Genomic DNA, 21,371 nt, shown 5'->3' on the forward strand with positions numbered 1-21,371 from the left:
TATGCACAACTCGTTCATGTCTCCACGGTGATTTGTCACCACGGAAACTCTGCCGCAGCAACAGCTGTTTGCGGGGCCTGCAGTATCAGAGATTAGATGAGACAGGGCGAGTATTTTTAGTTCCTGTGACAGGTATCCATATGCACAGAAAGCAGGGGGTCTTGTGCCTCTGTTAGATATAAAGTTGTACCTCTGAGATAGAAGTGTGTGTGTGTGTGTGCGTGTGCATGTGTGTGTGTGTGTGCATGCATGTATACTGGTATAAATGTGTGTGTCTAATTGTTAGTTTAGTTGTTGGTTTTAATTATCTTGCATGGAAAGAAAGGTGAGAACAATATGAACCTGTTTGTTTGTGTATGTGCATGTGTGTGGTGTCTGTTATACTGTATGTGTCCATATTTTAGAATGATATGTGAACAGAGCCTGAGTGTGTGGGCTTGTTTTTCTCCACTTCACCCTACTCTTATCTGAGTAATGTGTGTTATTGTTTCTGGGCATGTGGCTGTGAACCAAACGCTGACAGTTGTTGACAGTCACGTTTTATCTTCTGTCCCGGCCTGACCTCTGTCTCACCTGACCCGAGATCAGTCCTCCTCCTCCTCCTCCTCCGGGTCACATCACAACTCATCAGCAGGCCTGGGTTTCATCTCCTCACACACTAAACCCTGGCATGCCTGTCGAGACCTTCAAATGCCGTACTGTAATTACATCCAAAATACTTTATGAATAATCTCAGAGAAGTGGGTCAGGATGGAGGCCATTTTTAACTGCAATACACACTGTTTCTCTCTGCATACTGTAGTAGTGTGTTTCTGCACCGGCTGGCTTGTCTGGGCCGGTTTGGTCCAGTATATTTTTATCCGCGCGCACAAATAGAGGGACAGAGGGCCCGCAGGGGTTTGGCTTACCGCTGGCCTGGCGTGTCCCTTACGGGGGGGGGTTGTTGTTGTTGTTTTTTGGAATCAGATGAGGTCACGGCTGGCGCCATTGTGAGTCATGTACGATGACTAGCAGCCCGGTGTTGGCAGAAGCGGGTCAGTGAGTGAGGAGGTGAGGGGGGCAGGGAGGGTTAGTTCATCAGGGGGACTGTCCCACTGCCCGGCCCCTTATCATGTCACTGCACTGGGTCTGTTTTATATACATGTCTCCTCACACTACTCCCTACTTTCCCATACGGCCACGCAGAGGCTGACTTGATCAGACTGACTCATGCTGAGCATCTCCACTCAGGCCCACTGACATAGAGCAAAAACAGGGGCTTGCGTTTCCCATTTCTGTCGTGGGGTTTGTGGTTTGCCCCAAATACTCAGCCCAGCGTGTGTGATCCACAGGGAGGGCTTTGGTTCCTCGGTGTCGGAGCAGAGAGGAACACAGAATCTGATGCTCTGCTCTGTGTTTCTCCCGCTTTCTTTCTGTCCTTCTTTTTCTCTCTCTCTCTCTCCCTCTCTCTGTCTCCTTCGCTTTCTGCTCCCTTAGCAGTGATCGTGCCAGACGGCGCTACCGAGAAGGCCGCGTTTGGGGATGAAGCAGGCAGCGAGGAGGACCTGTTTGAGGACTACCGCAGCTCCGGCCATCGATTCGGCCATTCCGGAGGAGGCGGAGAGCAGCTGGCCATAAACGAGGTAGTTACTCTTTACATTTCTTTGTCCACTGCTCTCTCTCTCTCTCTCTCTCTTTCTTTATCACCCTCTCTCTTGATGTATTTCACCTCTCCCTGCTGTCTGCCTTGCTGCATTGGATAACCACATCACCTGCAGTGCTGCAGCACTCAATCTTTCTTGACCGCATGCTCTGTGTGTGCATGTGTGTGTGTATGTATGTGTCTGTGCGCGGGCACGTGTGTGTGTGTGTGTGTGTGTCAGTCTGTGTGGTCTCGAGGTGTATGATTTATCACTGTTCTAGGCACTAGGTCCCCGTTCATGATCACGGCGTCTCTCTATCTTCCAGTTTGCTCTGTATTCGAATGCTTTGTTGTCTTTGGTATTTAGCATGTTTCTCACACACTGCTTTGGTGCACTAAAGAGATTGGTAGGAAAGGATTGCTGGGGACAGATTAAAATGCCGCAGCACAGAAGTGTATCGGAGTGGCACGGCGTTGGCCCGCAGAGCTTGTCAACGAGCTAAATAAGATCTCGCAAAGCATGCTGGGAGTACACCGTTTGAATTCTGGTAAGACAGGGCAGAATCTCTGGCAGCCGATTGGCTAGGATGTTGTCCCACCCTCATCCTCTCCAAAGCCAGGAAACAAACCAGCGGGACAGATAACAAAAGCCACCAGGTGGGGACACAATTAAAGGAGCTTGACTCAACGCTCCAGATCTTGTTTATGCTTATATGAAGTCTGCGCGTGTGTGCGTGTGTGTGTGTGTGTGTGTGTGTGTGTCTCCTTGAGGAGGGGAAGAAATTGATTTGTTTGCGCTGTTATCAGTGTGTATTTCTCCAGTGGGCTGCTTCAGGGCAGAATGATGTTGCTGTTAATCGAGGTGCTGACAGAGCTGGACGCCGATGCTCAGCGGGGGTTGGGGGTTTGGGGAGGGACACAGGTGCGAGCTTCAGGATCAGTCTGAGTGTAAACAAAGTCCAAGAACAACTACTCTTCCAGGACTTGTTTGATTAAATGGTTTCATCCTCAAAATCTTAAAGATCAATGGGATTCAGATAGGGCTGATAGCATAGATACCATGTTTGATGTAGATGATGAGTACGATATGAGATGTATGATGTCCTGCTGTTGGAGCATGTAATGAATTTACACTGGGAATGCTGAAGGGCAATAGGAGCATTTCAATTATTGATTTTATATCATATCCTGCTTTGAAATGTGTGGGGGTTAATACTTGAGTGCATGGCCAGCAATATTGTGTAGAATGGAGCAGATGTGTAGGATTTAGATAGATAGGCTAACAAACTATGATAACATCTTCATATCTTTTGAAACGTGAAACTTACGGAATGATTTAATCTGGGCCATATACTGTATGTTCAACTGCTTCAGGGCAATAGTAAAGCAAATTTTGTCTTGCCAGAACGTAATGCCCTCATTGGTTTACAGCCGTTTGCTTAATGAGATGTGAAAGATGCAACATGAGAAAATGAAGGTGAGCCTGTGGAACACTTACACTTGCCTGTACTGATCAGGACATGCTGCACAGTCCTCTTCTCTGTTACCATACTATAATTTGTTTAATAATTAACTAATGACAGCTAACAAGTACTGTATAATATTTCTCAAAGCACAATGCATAATGCTGCAACCATAAATACACCATAGAACAGTTTCATATCTATGGCTGCATCCAGTTAACATGTAGTTGGAGAAATAAAAACAGCCTGGCAGTTATTTGATATGTTTCAAAACCACATATATTTCTATGTCCAAAGGGCTTGTTGCACTGTGTTCAAAAGTCAGGTACAAGGTTAGCTGCTATACTTACAATCCATTACAGGTCAGTTAGCACCGTTTGTCTTAGCAGAGGTTATCCCATCCTATCTTATGAAATTGGAACTACCTAACCTACATGTTAGGGTAGTATAATATTATTTAATGCTGTGGGCTTAATATTTTAACAGTATTATTTTACACATTATTTAACCAATCATTTAATTGGATATAAATACTGTATATGTGCAGTAAAACAGTTTTGTTTCAAAGCAGCTAGGTGGTGCAATTACTGCATAAAAGGTTTGGAAAACCCAAGACTGTGTGTAAATTCAGATGACCCACACACACACACACACACACACACACATCCACACACACACACACACACACACACACACACACACACACACACACACACACATCCACATCCACACACACACACACACACACACACACACACACACACACACAGACTCTGCCTCCCTCAGTGCTGAGTGGAGAGAGGCAGCCATCTGTGCGTTCAGATGGACACTGGGGTGCTGGAGCTAGTGAATAATTAAGCTGCGGTTTGTATTCCTGAGTGGCATTCAGGGCTTTAGTGCACCTGGGCACGATCCTCAGCAAAATCAGGTCAGCCAGCGGAAGATGCCCAGGGCCGTGGCTAGGCCAGACGTCCGCGTTGCGTGTCCACATTCTAAATCGGGAGCTTGTATAATAGAGAGAGAGAGAGAGAGAGAGAGAGCGCTCTAGTGTTGTCCTTTTCTTTTTTTTTTTTTTTTCCCTGCGTTTCCTATTTTAATGCAGAACAGATTGGGAGCTCTTAGAGGGAGGAGAGAGATCAGCTGATGTGGCTAATGAAGGATCAACTCTTGTCAGCGCTCGGAGAGGACTGTGCCCCCCCCCCCTCTCTCTTTCCACAAACACCCTATCTATTTCCCCCCTCCCATCCACTTCCATTGCCTTGCACCTCTCCTTCTCTTCCTCCTTCGCTCTGTCTTTCAATTTTTATCTCCCGTGCTCTGTCTTTTCGACAGGTCTATTTTCTATCTGTCTCCATCTCCATCCCCCTCCTTTCTCCCTCCCTCCCTCCATCTCTCTCTCTCTCTCTCTCTCTCTCTCTCTCTCCGTCCTGTTCACTCACTCCATTATTCTCCATCCATCCTCCTGTTCCACCCGCCCCCATCCCCCCTCCCTCCCCTGGGTTGCTAAGGCCTGCCTCAGCCACTCCGGTTTCCAGGATACGGCGCCGGTTTCAGCCAGCCGATTGGTTGCTAGTGGGAGGAAGAGGGGGGTTGAGTGAAAGAGACACAGAAAGAGGGAGTGAAAGGCAAAGGGAGCGAGAGAGCGTGTGCGCGCGCATGAGAGAGAGAGAGAGAGAGAGAGAGAGAGAGAGAGAGAGAGAGAGAGAGAGAACAACGAGCGGTCTGGGAGTGAAGTGAATGCTTTCGCCAGGCTAGTTTAAAGCAGCGCTGGGGCCAACGTGGTGTCGCTAATATTTTTTTTTTTGGAGAGGGAAGCGTCATTGTGCTTACAGAGAGGTTGAGAGGAAGAAAGGGGGGGAAAATCTGCCATGAACCTCCGTCAGCGACGACGCAGCTAGCATCCGTCCTGTGTCCGCAGCACGCAGCAGCAGCAGCCATCCAGCGAGCAAACAGAAGAGGAGGAGGAGGAGGAGGAGGAGAGGTGGTGGCGGTAGAGGAGGAAGAGTAGGAGGAGGAGGGAAAGGCTGACAAGAAAGAAGGAGCGTAAGCAAGGAAGGGGGGAGCGTGTAGATCGACATGAGAGGGAGAATCAAGGCGATTCTGATTCCTTCAGCCTCCTGACTAACAGAGGAGAGAGAGAGAGAGAGAGAGGGAGGAAAAGGAAGAAAGAGAACAAGGAGGACCAGGAGGGAGCGGGAGAAGAGAGGGTTTGACGTTTTTGCGTGAAGGAGTGAACAGGCAGCAGGAAGAAGACAGCGGGGAAGAGAGAGAGAGAGAGGGAGAGAGAGAGGAGAATCGGGGCCGCGGAGGAGGCGAGGGGAGCCGGGCGACGCGGAGGACAGAGTGGGGAGGCCGCCGATGGCTCGCAGCGCCCACAAGGGCCGGCAGCGGGGGGGCTTTCTGGACATGCTGCTGCGCTGCAACATGCACCCCGAGACCCAGCGGGTGGTCGTCTTCATCATCATGATGCTCCTCATCATCATCAACGTGGTGCTCATGTTCCTGCTGGCCTTCCAGTAGAAGTGACCGGGGGTCCGGGGGCCGCTTGGGGAGGGGAGGGGGGTAGCGGTAGAGGACAGGAGAGGGGGGTAGCATTGCGGGGAGGGGTGGGGTAAGTGGGTAAGGGGGAGGAGGAAGGGAGAGGGGGGGGTGGGGGCAAAAGAAACAGGAAGAAGATTGAGTTTAGTTTACGCAGGCTGAGGAGCTGAGGTGGAGAAAGAAATGCGGTGAGGAGAGAGAGAGAGAGAGAGAGAGAGAGAGAGAGAGAGAGAGAGAGATAGGAGGGGAGAGAAGCATCACAAGGGACCTGCTGTTATATGGATGGGGTTCCGGGATGTGCTACCAGCAGGAGTCCAGGTAATGTACCGTTATTGCCTCGGCCATTTCACAACAAAACTGAGAATTGCCAAGTAAGAGTGAGAGTGAAGATGGAGAGGATAGTGCACCCCGATCACTGTGCCGTGTCTATTTTTACATCTGTGTGCATCCATGTGTGCGTGTGTTTGTGTGGTTGACTAGTCCGCAGGAGAATTTTAAATGCTAGCATTAGCACACTCTGTGTTTGCAGCTTTTTGACATTCAAGCAATGTAGGTCTGGTCTCATCTTGTGTGCACTTTAAAGCCGAGAAGGTTGACATCAGCTCATTTAAAGTGTGTCTGTCACTGCCATCAATGGAAGGATCAGAATTTGTTTGGTTGGTTCAGCCTTGCTGTTTTGTGATGTGTGCATGCTGTTAGGCATGTTTGGGAATATTCTGGCCTGATTGTTTTCATTAACCAGAGTAGCATCTCAACCCCTCACATGTGCAAGCCATTATTTACAGCTTATTTGACCACAAGCCCACATGCTAACCATCAGGGATATTTCAACACATTGTAGGCTCTCACAGACCACTGATTTAACCTGATTTAGGCTTTGCCCCCTGACAGGGTACACTGAACACAGTGGGTTTGTGCTGTGTGCTCATGTCCTCTTGAGGGGCCACAGCTGTGTTTTGGGGCCCAGGCGCATGCAGTTTAGCTGGGTGGGAATATGGGCTGGAGCTGGATCAGTAGGCTAGAGATGCAGGGGAGGGTTCAGCTGTGTCTGCTTTACTGGGATAAGGAGGCCTGCCAGGTCAGTGAGTTTTCATCTCTGTTTTATCAGGGGTTAGTTACTTTGGTAATTAGCTTTTGCTGGGTTGTCAGTGCTAACTATGCGCGAGTCTGGATTAACACGTGCACGCAAACACACACACACACACACACAGAGAGAGAGAGAACTACTTACCCCTGAGTGACTGTGGCAAAGGAACTTAGAGAACTAGAAGCCTTGTTTCTATTCTTGTAGATCTGACATACAAGCTTTGAGTCAAGTCTAACCCCAGAGCTGCCATTGACCAATCACAGCCCAGCCCCATGGCCTGCCTTCTCCACCCAATTACTGTAATTATGAATCCACAGTGTTATACACAGTGTGACTCGTAATGGCCGCCCTGGCCACTGAAAGCTTTCTTTGGTACTGTAGTAGCGGCAGATCTCTGGCTGTGAGATGACCTTATCGGCCTCGTCCGCTCCAGTGTCCATGTTCAAAGGCAGGCAGTTCTGAGTAGGTCACGTTTGGGGAGGATTACGTTCTGGTTATTGGACTCACAATGGTGCTAAGATCAGGAGAGAGGGATGCAGCGGAGAGGCGAGATCTTGTGGGTGTGTCGCCTAGCAACAGGCCTACAGTCCCCCTCTTTGCAGTGATGGATCGATGGCAGTGAGACCAGGCTGGCAGTTAGACGATGCATAGTACATGCTGTCGAGAGTTGGAGAGTGCTTTTCTCTCTCATGAAAGGCATAATAGTGAAAGTGTGTGTGTGTGTGTGTGTCTGACTGTATGTGAATGTTTACATCTAGAGAGAGTGGGAGGAAGACATGAAAAACGCTCTGTGTGGAATAGCAGCATGCATTTTAGCAAAAGCTAAAGTTTTGTAATATTTGTGTCGGTGGAGGCCTAGCGCTTTCGAGGTTGTACTGGCGATTCAGGAGAATAGCGTACGGGAAAAGCCAAACACCAGATTTGATTGAGATTGCGTTTGGAGTGCATCAGCCACCAGGTTCTGTGCCATCTCGTCTGTTGGCTGTGCGTTGGCCCCAGCTGGCATGACCGCCCTCTGGACACAGATCTCCAGTATTTGTTTATGCTGCCCCATTCAGCGTAATGCGCTTGATTTCCATGGCACCACTAGTGCCGTGTCAAGGTGCTTTCCAGGAAGAGTTGGCGCTGTCTGCTGAAATCTCATTTTGAAGTAGCGAAATTGATGGGCTGTCCGCTTACCGCCTGTGTGTGTGTGTGTGTGTGCCTGTGTGTGTGTGTGTGTGTGTGTGTGTGTGCCTGTCGCCTCACAGCTGATCAGCGATGGCAGCGTCGTCTACGCCGAGGCGCTGTGGGACCATGTCACCATGGATGACCAGGAGCTGGGCTTCAACGCCGGTGACGTCATCGAAGTGGTAGATGCCACCAACAAGGAGTGGTGGTGGGGCCGCATCCTGGACAGCGAGGGCTGGTTCCCTGCCAGCTTTGTTCGGGTGAGGACCGCCAAGCGACTCCCAATGACCACTACCACAAACCAAGGATGTCACTTGCTTACTTGTATTTTATTCATACAGTACTTAACAGCAATCTGAAGTTTCTACAGAAATGTCATATTTCAATATAAAGGCCTATTTATAGGTTGAACAATGCCAAATGGATCCATGCTTTCACTGCCATAATGACCAGAACATGAAAGTCAGTCATACATATATGCATAGGATGTGGAGTGTTCTCCAGCTGACTGGCTTGTGGCCTGTCCCTGTCTCTCTCCCTTCCTCTCTCCCTTCCTCCCTTCCTCCCTTCCTCTCTCCCTCCCTCTCTCCCTCCCTCTCTTCCTCCCTCCCTCCCTACAGTTGCGTGTGAACCAGGATGAGCCCATGGAGGAGTACCTAGCGCAGCTAGAGGAGGCCCGGGAGGAGGACTGCCGGGGGGTCAGCCTGCTGTTGGGCCCCGGCCTGCCCTGCAAGGAGCAGATGAGGACCAACGTCATCAACGAGATCATGAGCACGGAGCGAGACTACATCAAACACCTGAAGGACATCTGCGAGGTGTGTTGACCTGTTTTACCTGTCTGCAGGTGTTTTGTTTTTGGCATAGTCTTGTGCAGACCTTTCACCTTACATGCATTTAAACTTATAATGGGGGATTGGTCCCTTTGCATGGGATGGTAAGTTTCGTAGTAAATGATGCATGCCATATGTGTGGCAGCCAGAGTTGTGAGGATTACTGTAGATACACTTTAGAGACACTCAAACTTTTTACACCAAAGCTAAAAATGTCATGTCTGCTGGACTGTGGAATTAAAAGTCTTTGGTTTCCACACCCCACAGGGCTACATCAAACAGTGCCGCAAGCGAACCGACATGTTCTCAGAGGACCAGCTGAGGACCATATTTGGCAACATCGAGGAGATTTACAGGTTTCAGAAGAAGTTCCTCAAGGGCCTGGAAAAGAAGTTCAACAAAGAGGAGCCCCACCTCAGTGAGATCGGCTCATGTTTCCTCGAGCACGTAAGCGCCAGGCCAGATCCCATATTACACATTTATTACCATTCCATTACATATACAAACCATCTATTACACAAATGTCCCTGTCCACCTCCAGCAAACAGATTTCCAGATCTACTCGGAGTACTGCAACAACCACCCCAACGCCTGCCTCCAGCTCTCCAAGCTCATGAAGGTCAACAAGTATGTGTTCTTCTTTGAGGCGTGCCGACTGCTTCAGAAGATGATTGACATCTCTCTGGACGGCTTCCTGCTCACGCCCGTGCAGAAGATCTGCAAGTACCCTCTGCAGCTGGCCGAGCTGCTCAAGTACACCAACCCTCAGCACAGGTACTTCACCCAACACACATGGCAAGACTGACAAATAAATGACAGCATTGGCTGCCAACATTGGGCCATGTTACTGTGGTTTAAAACGATATAATGCAATACCAGAGTAGCTTTGACTGTCTGTGAAGAAAAATGCTAGTTACCATGAATTTATACTGTTTTTTGTAGCAATAATCCAAAGTAGACAGCCCCAATTCTTTACTAAGACCCCCAAGTCTTTACTGAGGTGCATTTCTATGAAGAAGAGTACATATTTGCTTGACCATTCCCTCTTGACTTGTTCTAGGGACTATGCGGATGTGGAGGCTGCCCTAAATGCCATGAAGAACGTGGCGAGACTTATTAATGAGAGAAAACGCCGTCTGGAGAACGTGGACAAAATTGCCCAGTGGCAGAGCTCCATAGAAGACTGGGAGGTATGGCATTATGGGATGTCAAACATGATCAGAATGATTATGGGTTTTTTTGTTTTTTACAAAATAATGTTGCCTTCGGTCCTTGGGTAGTTATGTGTTTGTGTGTGTCCTCAGGGTGAAGATGTCCTCACTAGAAGTTCAGATCTGATTTTCTCAGGGGAGCTGACGAAGATCTCACAGCCACAAGGAAAGAGCCAGCAGCGCATGTTTTTCCTGTTCGATCATCAGATGGTCTACTGCAAGAAGGTGAGTTTTCACGTGTGTACTTGCCATTTAGAGACTGCAACGCTTTCATCTCTTGAGACTAATGCAAGGAAATAAATGCCTGTGTAAGTGCTGTAGCTCTTCCCTACACTGTGATTGCTTACTTTCGATTTAGCTGCTTCAAGTGACTTTGTTTTAGCTAGAAAGGCTGCCCATCCATTAATTACCCATGCCTACATTTTAGATTTATCTACCTAGTTTACATTATATCTCAGTGCCGTGTGCTGTAGTGGAGTATGGTGCAGGTAGCTATTTCTCATTCTTCACTCAAGGGCAGACGTATTTATCTTTCAGAAGAGCCCATCTGGTTATATTCAAACAAAATCAGACCCATCCCTCAAGCGCCTCATCTGGTAGATTGCATCAAGAGTCTAATCCACGCTGCTTTGCATCCCTTTGCTGTCTCGCCCGGTAGGACCTCCTACGTAGAGACATGCTTTACTACAAGGGCCGTATGGACATGGACCAGATGGAGGTGCTGGACGTGGAGGACGGCAAGGACAAGGACTTCAACGTGAGCGTGAAGAACGCCCTGAAGCTGCGCTCGCCCGGCGGGGACGAAGTCCACCTGCTGTGCGCCAAGAAGCCCGAGCAGAAGCAGCGCTGGCTGCGTGCCCTCGCCGACGAGCGCACTCAGGTGCAGCACGACAGAGAAACAGGTGAGCCTCCAGCCAACACCCAGCCACTGTGTCAGCAGCTCTATAGCTAAGCGTCTGCACTGGTGCTAATAGCTGTTAAGGAATGGATTTGACTGACAGGGAGCACACATAGTCATGAAATATATGCTTCTCCACATTAAGTTGCTCTGGATTAAACATTACATTTAGGCATTTAGCTGACACATTGCTATTGCATAAATGAATGTACTGTAATGCAATAAACAGAATTCATGGGCTACTTCAGTTCTAGCACAGCCTGACCTCCAGATGAATCAGGGCCATGAATTCCTATGTTTTCAAGCACTAGATATCCTCCTCATACCAGCATTTCATATTTATGCTAGTTTAAAGAAACATGTGGTATCAGTTCCAGATTTATCGAGCACGGTAAACCATCTCTCTTGACTCTTAAACATATGCTGTCAGCTAGGGTATAACTAAATGAAATGTTGTATCATATGGATGCTTACCAGCTGTGTTTATAAGCACTTGAGATTTCTGTGGAGTGCAGAGACAACTAGCCTCCTTTTAGTTGGTGCAACTCAGTTCCAGGTCCTGTCAGCTGTGATGGAGTGCAGCTCTCCTGGCTGTCTGGGCCTGGGCGTACACACACACACACACACACACACAGTTGCCTCATCCCATTACAGGCCTCCTCCGAGCACTGCCCTTGCATTAGGGTGCACTCTAATCCTTCCCCTAGATGGGCACTCAATAAGGAGATGTCTGAGGGCCAGCGCAGGAGAGTGGGGGCAGATTGGAGGAGGAGAGAGAGGAAAAACACACTTAAGTTAATTAGAAGAGTTTGTAAGATGGTTCATCACGTCTTCTGCATGTGAGGCAAATGAGCCGGCTGCCTCGCTCCTGGGATAGGTCATACATCAGGCCCTGGTCAAAACCTGACCACTCGTTCTCCCGTGTCCCCTTGGCCGGCTCCAAAATCCACTCAGTGTTAATACTTAAATGCCCCGCCTTTGGCCGCCGGACAGAGAGTTTGTAATTGGGAGCAGCAAAATGGATTAACATGCCTGATCTGGGAGATCAGCTGGCAGGCGTCCATACATCTGCCCCATGCGCGACGGTGAAGCTGAGCCCACTGCCAGGCCAGGGGTGCACATGTGGGGCTGGGGTGCACATGTGGGGCTGGGGTGCACATGTGGGGCTGGGGTGCACATGTGGGGCAGGGGTGCACATGTGGGGCAGGGGTGCACATGTGGGGCTGGGGTGCACATGTGGGGCTGGGCTGGGGTGCACATGTGGGGCTGGGGTGCACATGTGGGGCTGGGCTGGGGTGCACATGTGGGGCTGGGCTGGGGTGCACATGTGGGGCTGGGGTGGGGTGCACATGTGGGGCTGGGCTGGGGTGCACATGTGGGGCTGGGGTGCACATGTGGGGCTGGGGTGGGGTGCACATGTGGGGCTGGGCTGGGGTGCACATGTGGGGCTGGGGTGCACATGTGGGGCTGGGGTGCACATGTGGGGCTGGGCTGGGGTGCACATGTGGGGCTGGGGTGCACATGTGGGGCTGGGCTGGGTTGCACATGTGGGGCTGGGCTGGGGTGCACATGTGGGGCTGGGCTGGGGTGCACATGTGGGGCTGGGCTGGGGTGGGCTGGGGTGCACATGTGGGGCTGGGCTGGGGTGGGCTGGGCTGGGCTGGGGTGGGGTGCACATGTGGGGCTGGGCTGGGCTGGGGTGGGCTGGGCTGGGGTGGGGTGCACATGTGGGGCTGGGCTGGGGTGCACATGTGGGGCTGGGCTGGGGTGCACATGTGGGGCTGGGCTGGGGTGGGGTGCACATGTGGGGCTGGGGTGCACATGTGGGGCTGGGCTGGGCTGGGCTGGGCTGGGGTGGGGACTAGAGTGGACGGTTGGTCGCGTGGGGTGAGGAGGGGAGGGGTGTCTGTGGCCCCAGTGCAGAGCCACTGCCACCTGGGCGTAGCTTGACTGGGCGGGACGCCCGTGATCCCAGTGGCGTTCCCACCTCTGTCCCGGCAGGGGCAGACCGCTGCGTCCTCTGGAGCGGCACGTCTGGCTGTTCCACCTGACTGCAGCCAGAAGCCGCTCATTACTTCCCGTCCGTCTCAGAAGCAGGGAAGGCCGTTCCTGTGGCTGTTTTTGAAGAGCAATCTTATGATTGCGTGTGGTGTGGGTTTGCCTCTCACAAAATAACAAGCCATGTGATGAATCATTTGCCCTCTACTTTTCAGACGATGAGTCAGTATCAGACACCACAATCAATCGTATCGTAAACAATGTCGATTTTCCAGGGCTCATTAACAAATGTTTTGCATCTACTGGATAACGCATGACTTCATTTTTTACAAAGTAGATTTGTACAGCTTCTTGTTCCCAGCAAATCTGTATCATTCTAACATCATTTCAATGAGAGCTTTGTTTGTTTTGTTTTGTCTGATTTCCTCCCTCCATTTTATTCCAGGCTTCTCCATCACTGAAGTCCAGAAGAAACAGGCCATGTTGAATGCCAGCAAAAGCCATCCCAGTGGGAAACCCAAAGGTGAGAGCCGAGTGCGCTAACACATCCTCCTCCGTCACGCTGCCCTTATCAGTGTCCACTCCAGCACACCTGGCCCCTTCTGGCCACCACCTGCCGCCCCAGCGCTTGTCTCTCAGTGACGCCAGCATCCATTCCACCACCACCATAGCCGTGTGTGTGTGTGTGTGTGTGTGTGTGTGTGTGTGTGTGTGTGTGTGTGTGTGTGTGTGTGTGTGTGTGTGGCCGGGTGGTGAAAAGGCCGGCGCTGCCGGGTTGGCACAAGGATGCCCCAGCGGAGCCCACTGGGGCGGCATGGGATCAGGGGCATTCTGTACACCAGCTTTGAGGCTCGCTCCGCTCCAGGGCGCTGGGCAAAGCCCTGGCCCGCCCCAGCCCAACCCAGCCCAAGATTAGCCACTGTCTGGGAGCTTGTGTTTCTCAGACGTGGGTTTTCCATCTGGCTCTCTTGTGGTGCCAGAGACGAGATCTGTGTTTGTTTACATACTTCATCAAACAAACTGCCTGCCATCTAGCGCTGAAGCAGTGTTTGTGTATATGCCTAATGTAACCAGAGTGAGAGTGTTTGTGTATATGCCTAATGTAACCAGAGTGAGAGTGTTTGTGTATGCTGAATGTAACCAGAGTGAGAGTGTTTGTGTATATGCTGAATGTAACCAGAGTGAGAGTGTTTGAGTTAGATCTCCTAAAGACATCGCTTTTAAACAGTACATGCTTCAGCATTAAAGAATTGGGAGGGAAAGATACACGCCATGGTAGCTGGCTAGATAGATAGATAGATAGATACTTTATTGATCCCCAAGGGGAATCTATCTATCTATCTAAAGACATTGCTTTTAAACAGTACATGCTTCAGCATTAAAGAATTGGGAGGGAAAGATACACGCCATGGTAGCTGGCTAGATAGATAGATAGATAGATACTTTATTGATCCCCAAGGGGAATCTATCTATCTATCTAAAGACATTGCTTTTAAACAGTACATGCTTCAGCATTAAAGAATTGGGAGGGAAAGATACACGCCATGGTGGCTGGCTAGATAGATAGATAGATAGATACTTTATTGATCCCCAAGGGGAATCTATCTATCTATCTAAAGACATTGCTTTTAAACAGTACATGCTTCAGCATTAAAGAATTGGAGGAGGGAAAGAGACATGGCATAGTGGCTGGCTAATGTTTGCCCTCTCGTCCCCTCCTGCAGCGGTGACCCGACCCTACTACGACTTCCTGCTGCGGCAGAAGCACCCGTCGCTGCCCTCTGCTGTGCCCCAGCAGCAGGTCTTCATGCTGGCTGAGCCCAAGCGCAAGACCTCCAACTTCTGGCAGAACATCGGCAGACTGACGCCTTTCAAGAAGTGAAGTCAGGATGGAGAGAGCAAAGAAGGAGAGAGAGAGAGAGAGAGTGGAGAGCTCACTTAGCTCGTGCCTGAACTTAACCGTACATTTTATCCTCCTTTTCTGGTTTGCTACATTTAGTTGGGTTTCGTTTTTTCGTTCGTTCGCTCATGTCATTCTTCCAAATAAATGACCAACTGTTGCTGCGATACCGAGGATGAAGAGGACAGTAATGGTGACGTTGTTTGTGATGACGAAGAAGATGATGATGATGATTATGTCTAATTTTATGTTGTTGAGAAAGCACTTTATAGGTTGGTTACAATCAGACATGGACATAGACTGCGTGTATACTCTGGGAGAGCTTACCCTGGAGGCTGTCGCTCCTCTCTATGAACTATGAACAGCATGAATGGGTACTAATACTACTATGGCTGCCAGACTCTACGTGGACTCGACAGCAGCCCTATCTTTGACAGATACTAGACTGACAAACATTTCTTTACTTTTACCGTTTCCGCTTGTTTGTTTGTTGGTTTGTTTGTTTGTTTTGTGTCAACAGTTGCCAATATTGTTCACAGTGCCAGAGACATTTGCTTTTTTTTTTATTTAAGTTTGTTCTTATGTCAGCTGTGGAAAAAAAGGTTAAAAAGGGGCATCATGATCAGTGTAATTATTTCATTTCCGGAACATTTGCACCACGTCTGGTACCATCTGATTTCTATTAGCCACACGGATAGTGATGTAGATGGCAGTCTATAAAATCCAAAGATGATACTAAATCTGAGAACACATGGCTTGGTGACTTGGTGCGGATCAAACCCATCATCTCTTACTGTCTGCATTTCCTTCTCTGTCATCTGCACCTCCTTTAGCCTTTTTCTCTGAGTGCCCTCTGCCTATTATTACTAGTACTATTACTATGATTATTATTATTACTGTTACTATTATTATTATTATTATTATTATTATTATTATAACTTCGTTTTGGAAGTGCCATTTTGAAGTGTCTCCTGGATCGTATAGCTATGCATGGACTGCTTTTCAACAAAGCGTGTTATCCAAACATGACTCTCCCAAACTCTTGGCCCAGGGCCGCTTCTCCTAGCGCTGCTGAACACAAAGAAGCGGAAAAACAGAAAGAAATATGATTGGTGCAGCCGTTTCTGCGCGGTCGCGTGCAGAACACACAAATGTCTTTAAAAGGTAAATGTGTGATTTGGCACTTCTATTCCCCTTAAGCCATGGTTAACAGGACACATGGTCTGAATGGATGATGGGGTTTTTTTCCAGAGAAAATGCTTAATGTGACAAAAACCGGCAGCAGCCTGGGAATAATAGCCGAATGTCTGAATACCATGTACATTTTTGTCCTCCTTATGCTATACCAGAGAGGAATGTGCCTGCTTTGGAATACTGATAGTGCTTATCTTTTTTTAAGGGGAGGTATAATGTCTGCATCACTCCTCCCTCATAGAACCCCGTTTCCCTGGAGACAGAAATCTCTTATTGAGCATCACTCCCTGATGAATACGCGCTCTGCTGCCGCCACAAATCAAACGATGTTTGTTGTGACAGACACACAAGATTTTCAAGAAAAAAAAACAAAAGGAAACAAAACGAACTGCTGCTTTGTTGCTGGCTCTTGACAATGCGAATGGAGAGAGACTCTTGAAGAAGTTAAGGAAACTAGGTTAGGTGGACCTCAAGCCCATAACCATGTTTGATGCTCTGATTTTTGTGAAGCAGAATATATATATTTTAATCAGCAGTGCGCTTACAGTCAAGGTTCGGGACTATTGCATTTCCACTCAGACTAAGACTAGGCCCATTCTCAGTTCCTCTTAATATCGATGTAAATCATCTTGGGTTTTCTCCATTCTTCTCTTGTAAGTGCAGTCAATTACACACCATATGAAACAAGTCTGTATATTCTGTAATCACCCCCTCTACTATTCCAAGTGTACTGAACTGCCGCTTGTGCAAAACAAAATGGATGATATCTTTTGAATAGGTCATAAAACTGAAATTGCTTGTGCATTCTTGTGGGGAATATAAAATGGATTCTTTTTTCAGTTTGCCCATAAGCTGTCGAGTAGGATGACCCGTGAAGGCCACACCAGTGCTGATCCCAGATCTGTGTATTGGGAGTGTTGAATGTGCAAATAGGGCCTGCTCTGCACAGACAGAGCTGAGAGACAAAGCCAAGCCTGAGGTGAAATTAGTTTTTGCTTGTTTTTTGATGGGATGTTTTTTTGTCCCTGGTTTTCTTCCCTTCCAAGCTGTGAGCCTTTGTAATTGTATTCCCCTTGGGAACACTATTGCTGCCAAAAAACAAGACAGCCCAAAATGGGAACAGGTGTGTGTGTGTGTGAGAGAGAGAGAGAGTTTGTGTGTGTAATGATGGCATCAACCATGAATATCAAAAAGAAGGCTCCGACTATAATGACTAAACTCCCCACTGACACCCTTGCTGCTGCAAACAGGAAGACCACCCCTCTGGTCATCACAAGAGTTTCCAAAAGCTCTCACTCATCCCTCTGTTCTCTGTCACCAGCGATCTGCGTTGTCCCTGTGTGTACAAAGTCAATCATGTGTGCAACACCTTTACCTCTTTGTGTCACGCTTCACCTCTGCTTGTGGTCCTGCAGTCGACAGGGTCTGTGAAGCCATTTGCCCAGATCAAATGGCTTCATTTGTGGACACTATTTGTGAGCCGTACCCCTTTCATTTCCTTCTTTTATACTGACGTCACCTGCTTCTGTTGTGGCTACATTCTGCCCCCTAGTGGAGAACATGTTTATGGTAGCTCCTTTCCATTTTACTGCTTTTTGTTAAAAAAAAAAAAAAAAAAAAAAAAAAAACGATGGCTCACCATGTTGTATAATTGGTTTTCAAACCATTTTGTGTGACCTGCTCCCCGCCCCCTAAGACCTGGACTGGGTCAGACCGAGATACAAGTTTTTCACTGAAACCTTTCCTGATGATAAAGTCTGGGCAGTCAAATCCCTTCATCTGAAGGTTCTGGTTCAGCATTCAGCAGAGCAGTGATCTTGAAATTATATTTCAGTGAAAATTGGCACAAAAATATGTTAAACCCTCACCATTGGAGAACAGCATTTTTTCAGAATGTCTCTACGGTGGTCATTGGTCGAGCATGTAAAGGCATTTTTTAAACTCATACATTTTTGTCTCATTTGAGATTAAAACCATCTACTTCTTCAAGCCTATAAGTAATCGTTTACCTGTTTCTACATTCAAATAATGCTATTTTGCTTAATACATGACTGTAACTGATCTACAATGCGAAAAAAAAAAAAAAAAAACACTGAAAAGTATGAGAATGCCAATTACTGCCTGTTGCAGTGTACCCCTGAGTGGAGTTTGGCACTTGTGAAAATGTAAGTATAGTTTGTTTAAATTACAAAACAGAGATAAAAGACCGTGTTTGTACATAATATTTGTATGTGTATGGTTGTTTACATATGCACTCAAAAATAATGGGGAAATAAAACCATTTAAACTGTTTAAGAATTTTGTGTTCCTCACTTTTTGTGATTTATCTTGGGGCCTGAGCTGATATCACTTCACTGAACAATGTTACTGAAAGACATCAAAGAAGTTGAATCTTCTGCATTTCTTCAGTTCATGCCAAAATAGTTGAGGTAATGTGTTCCAAGTTTGTATTATAAAGGAAACATTTTGAGAAAGCCTTTTGAATCTCGTATAGAATTGTTGCTGTTTATATTAGGGATTGTTTTTAAAACATATTTATGAGAAAACTAATGTTAAATTCATGGGATCTTGCGAAATCCTTTATGTAAACCAAGCATAGAATTTTGTTCATATCAATAGCTATGGTTGTAATTTATTCATCCCAAATCAATATCATTAGATAGAATAACATGGAAAGGGGAAGAACAGTGCTATATAATACTATTAACTATTAGACTATTTTAAAAAGAAAACATCTATAAACATATCACTTCTTCTGTTCATGAATTTGTATATGGGATATTTGGTCCCCCTCCCAATGTTGACTCTATGGCTACTGCCTTGATGTAAGCTCAATAGGCCTATACATTTTTTTTGTTATGATTTTTTGCATTTGAACCTGAACCTCTGCAATGAACATCCAAGAATCTCCACTCATTTTCTCTTTTTTTACAGCCATATTTTGATTACATTTCTTGTACTGGGGTATCGACCATGCAAGGCACTTTCTGAGTGCATGACCAACATCCAGTCTTGCAGACCAGTGGAAGGATCTCCCTGGCCTTGCACTGCCCCATGTGTGTGTAGATAGATAGATAGATAGATAGATAGATATACTTTATTGATCCCTAGGGGAAATTCAAGGTCACAGTAGCATACAGACAACACACACACACATTCAATAACAGCAGAAAAAGTAATTAAAAGTATATAATATAAAATTAAAGTATATAATATATAAAAAAAACACAACTAAGCAATAAGGACTGTAGAAGATAAAGAATATACTAAATATACAAAATACAAATTATACTAAATAAAACTTAATCAAAATCAATTCTAAAAAACAGTATCCACATAGTGGGTGAATAACCAATCAGGTGCGCTTGCAATGACTGAAGCAGGGACTGAGCCTGTGGTTCTCAGTGCATAAGGTAAGGTAAGGTGCCCTGTGTGAATGAGTGTCATGGTGATGGTGCAAATGAGTAAGTCAAACAGTGCAAGAATAAGTCTATATATCTATATATAAATAACTATATTAAGAAAGGTATGTGGCATGGAGGGAGGGGTTGTGCATATGTGCTAATACAGCACGCAAACAGTGAGGCAGAAGACAAATGTAAAGTGACTAGTGGACAGACAGTTCAAGACATTGGAGGTGGTGAAGAGGCAGACAGACTATGCGGAGAAGTCTATTTCTCCTCTTCCCTTAAGTGATGCATTAAACAGTTCAATGGCCCTGGGGATGAATGACTTCCTCAGTCTGTCTGTTGTGCAAGGCAGTGAGCGAAGTCAGTTTATCTTCTGATAAACAATAGTGCTGTGGAGTGGATGACACTCATTGTCCAAGATGTTGATCAGTTTGTTCAGGGTCCTTTTGTCAGATATTGAAGTGATGCACTCCAGTTCAGCTCCTGCTACAGAGCCAGCTTTCCTTACCAGCCTGTCAAGTCGCCCCACATCCTTCTTCTTTGTGCTTCCTCCCCATCATACCACTGCATAGAAGAGGACGCTGGCAACAACAGACTGGTAGAACATCCTGAGGAGCTTGCTGCACACATTGAAGGAGCGCAGCCTCCTCAGGAAGTACAGCCTGCTCTGCCCTTTCTTGTAGAGTGCATCAGTGTTGGCTGACCAGTCCAGTTTATTGTCCAGGTGGAGACCCAGGTACTTGTAGGTGCTTACCACCTCGACATTGACCCCATCAATGGAGACTGGTAGCAGAGTGGGCTTAGATTTGCGGAAATCCACAACCATCTCCTTGGTCTTTGAAGTGTTGAGTTGGAGATGGTTGAGTTTGCACCATTGCACAAAGTCCTCCACCAGGCTCCTATACTCCTCCTCCTGCCCGTTCCTGATACACCCCACAATTGCAGTGTCATCAGAAAACTTCTGCATGTGTTATGACTCAGTGTTGTAGCCGAAGTCAGATGTGTACAAGGTGAACAGGACCGGAGAGAGCACAGTTCCCTGTGGCGCTCCGGTGCTGCTGATCACATTGTCAGAGAGACCAGGTTACCAGGTGAGCGTCCACACCCATCTGCAAGAGCTTGTCTCCCAGTCTGAGGGGAAATCAAAGAACATTGAGAAATCAAAGAACATGATTCTCACCGCACTTTTCCCCTTGTCCAGGTGAGAATGTGTCCTGTGTAGAAGATAAGTGATGGCATCGTCCACGCCCACTTTCTCCTGGTATGCAAACTGTAACGGGTCTAGTGCATGGTGTACCTGGGGTCTGAGCATACCTAAGACGAGTCGTTCCATTGTCTTCATCACATGTGATGTTAGAGCAACAGGTCTGTAGTCATTAAGTTCACTAGGATGTGGCCTTTTAGGGACAGGGGTGAGACATGATGTCTTCCACAGTGTTGGAACTTGTCCAAGGCGTAGACTCAGATTAAAGATGTGCTTCAGTGGCTCCCCCAGCTCAGCAGCACAGAGTAGCCTTGGACACAGTCTGTCAGGCCCCGCTGCCTTACCTGTGTGCAGTTTCTTTAGTTGAGCTCTCACTTGAGTTGCTGTTACGATGGGGGGTATGGGGAGGGGAGGGGTGCATCTGGGATCTGTGTGTCTGATGGCTGTTGACTGAGGTCGTTGTCGCCTCCTTGTTCGTGATCACCGTGTGGGGGAGGGGTGCAATATCCAGTGATGGTGGGGGTGAGTATTGCACTGGTATTGAGGGGGTGTGGGGGTGGGGGCTGGGGGATGACCACCTCCTTGAAGTCCCTGTCAAGGATGCCAGAGTTGTGGACGCCTCCACAGGAACAGGCAAGGAGGCGTCAGGCGGGGGCAGGGCGTGAGGTGATGGTGGCTTAGGTTGTTGAGCGTGAGGTTATGGTGGTTTAGGTCGTTGGGTGTCACCGGGATGCATAGCTGGAGAGACTGGGAGGCTGGAAGGTGGGGTTAGGGCAGGCACGCAAACAAGAGCAGTGCCTGAGTCTGCAGGGGGTGGTGGACAGACCACTCCCATTGGAGATGGAGC

At 47.7% G+C, this 21,371-nt stretch overlaps 1 protein-coding gene across 4 annotated transcripts in view; it reads left to right on the top strand.

Annotated features, from left to right (window-relative positions):
- The window catches only part of arhgef4 (Rho guanine nucleotide exchange factor (GEF) 4), a 104,284-nt gene extending 86,076 nt beyond the window's left edge, over positions 1-18,208 (top strand). For 3 of the 4 annotated variants that reach the window (XM_048267234.1, XM_048267237.1, XM_048267236.1), the window contains 10 exons: positions 1,477-1,622; positions 7,960-8,139; positions 8,500-8,694; positions 8,977-9,156; positions 9,251-9,483; positions 9,770-9,899; positions 10,014-10,145; positions 10,579-10,822; positions 13,262-13,339; positions 14,541-18,208. In XM_048267234.1, the coding sequence (XP_048123191.1) occupies positions 1,477-1,622; positions 7,960-8,139; positions 8,500-8,694; positions 8,977-9,156; positions 9,251-9,483; positions 9,770-9,899; positions 10,014-10,145; positions 10,579-10,822; positions 13,262-13,339; positions 14,541-14,698 (1,676 nt within the window). In that variant the 3' untranslated portion in view covers positions 14,699-18,208. Of the gene's footprint in view, positions 1-1,476; positions 1,623-5,747; positions 5,941-7,959; positions 8,140-8,499; positions 8,695-8,976; positions 9,157-9,250; positions 9,484-9,769; positions 9,900-10,013; positions 10,146-10,578; positions 10,823-13,261; positions 13,340-14,540 lie in introns of those variants that run through there. The other variant, XM_048267235.1, reaches the window with a different exon arrangement.
- The last annotated feature ends 3,163 nt before the right edge of the window (positions 18,209-21,371 follow it).

The sequence above is a fragment of the Alosa alosa genome, chromosome 16, assembly GCF_017589495.1.
Source record: "Alosa alosa isolate M-15738 ecotype Scorff River chromosome 16, AALO_Geno_1.1, whole genome shotgun sequence".
NCBI lineage: Eukaryota > Metazoa > Chordata > Actinopteri > Clupeiformes > Clupeidae > Alosa > Alosa alosa.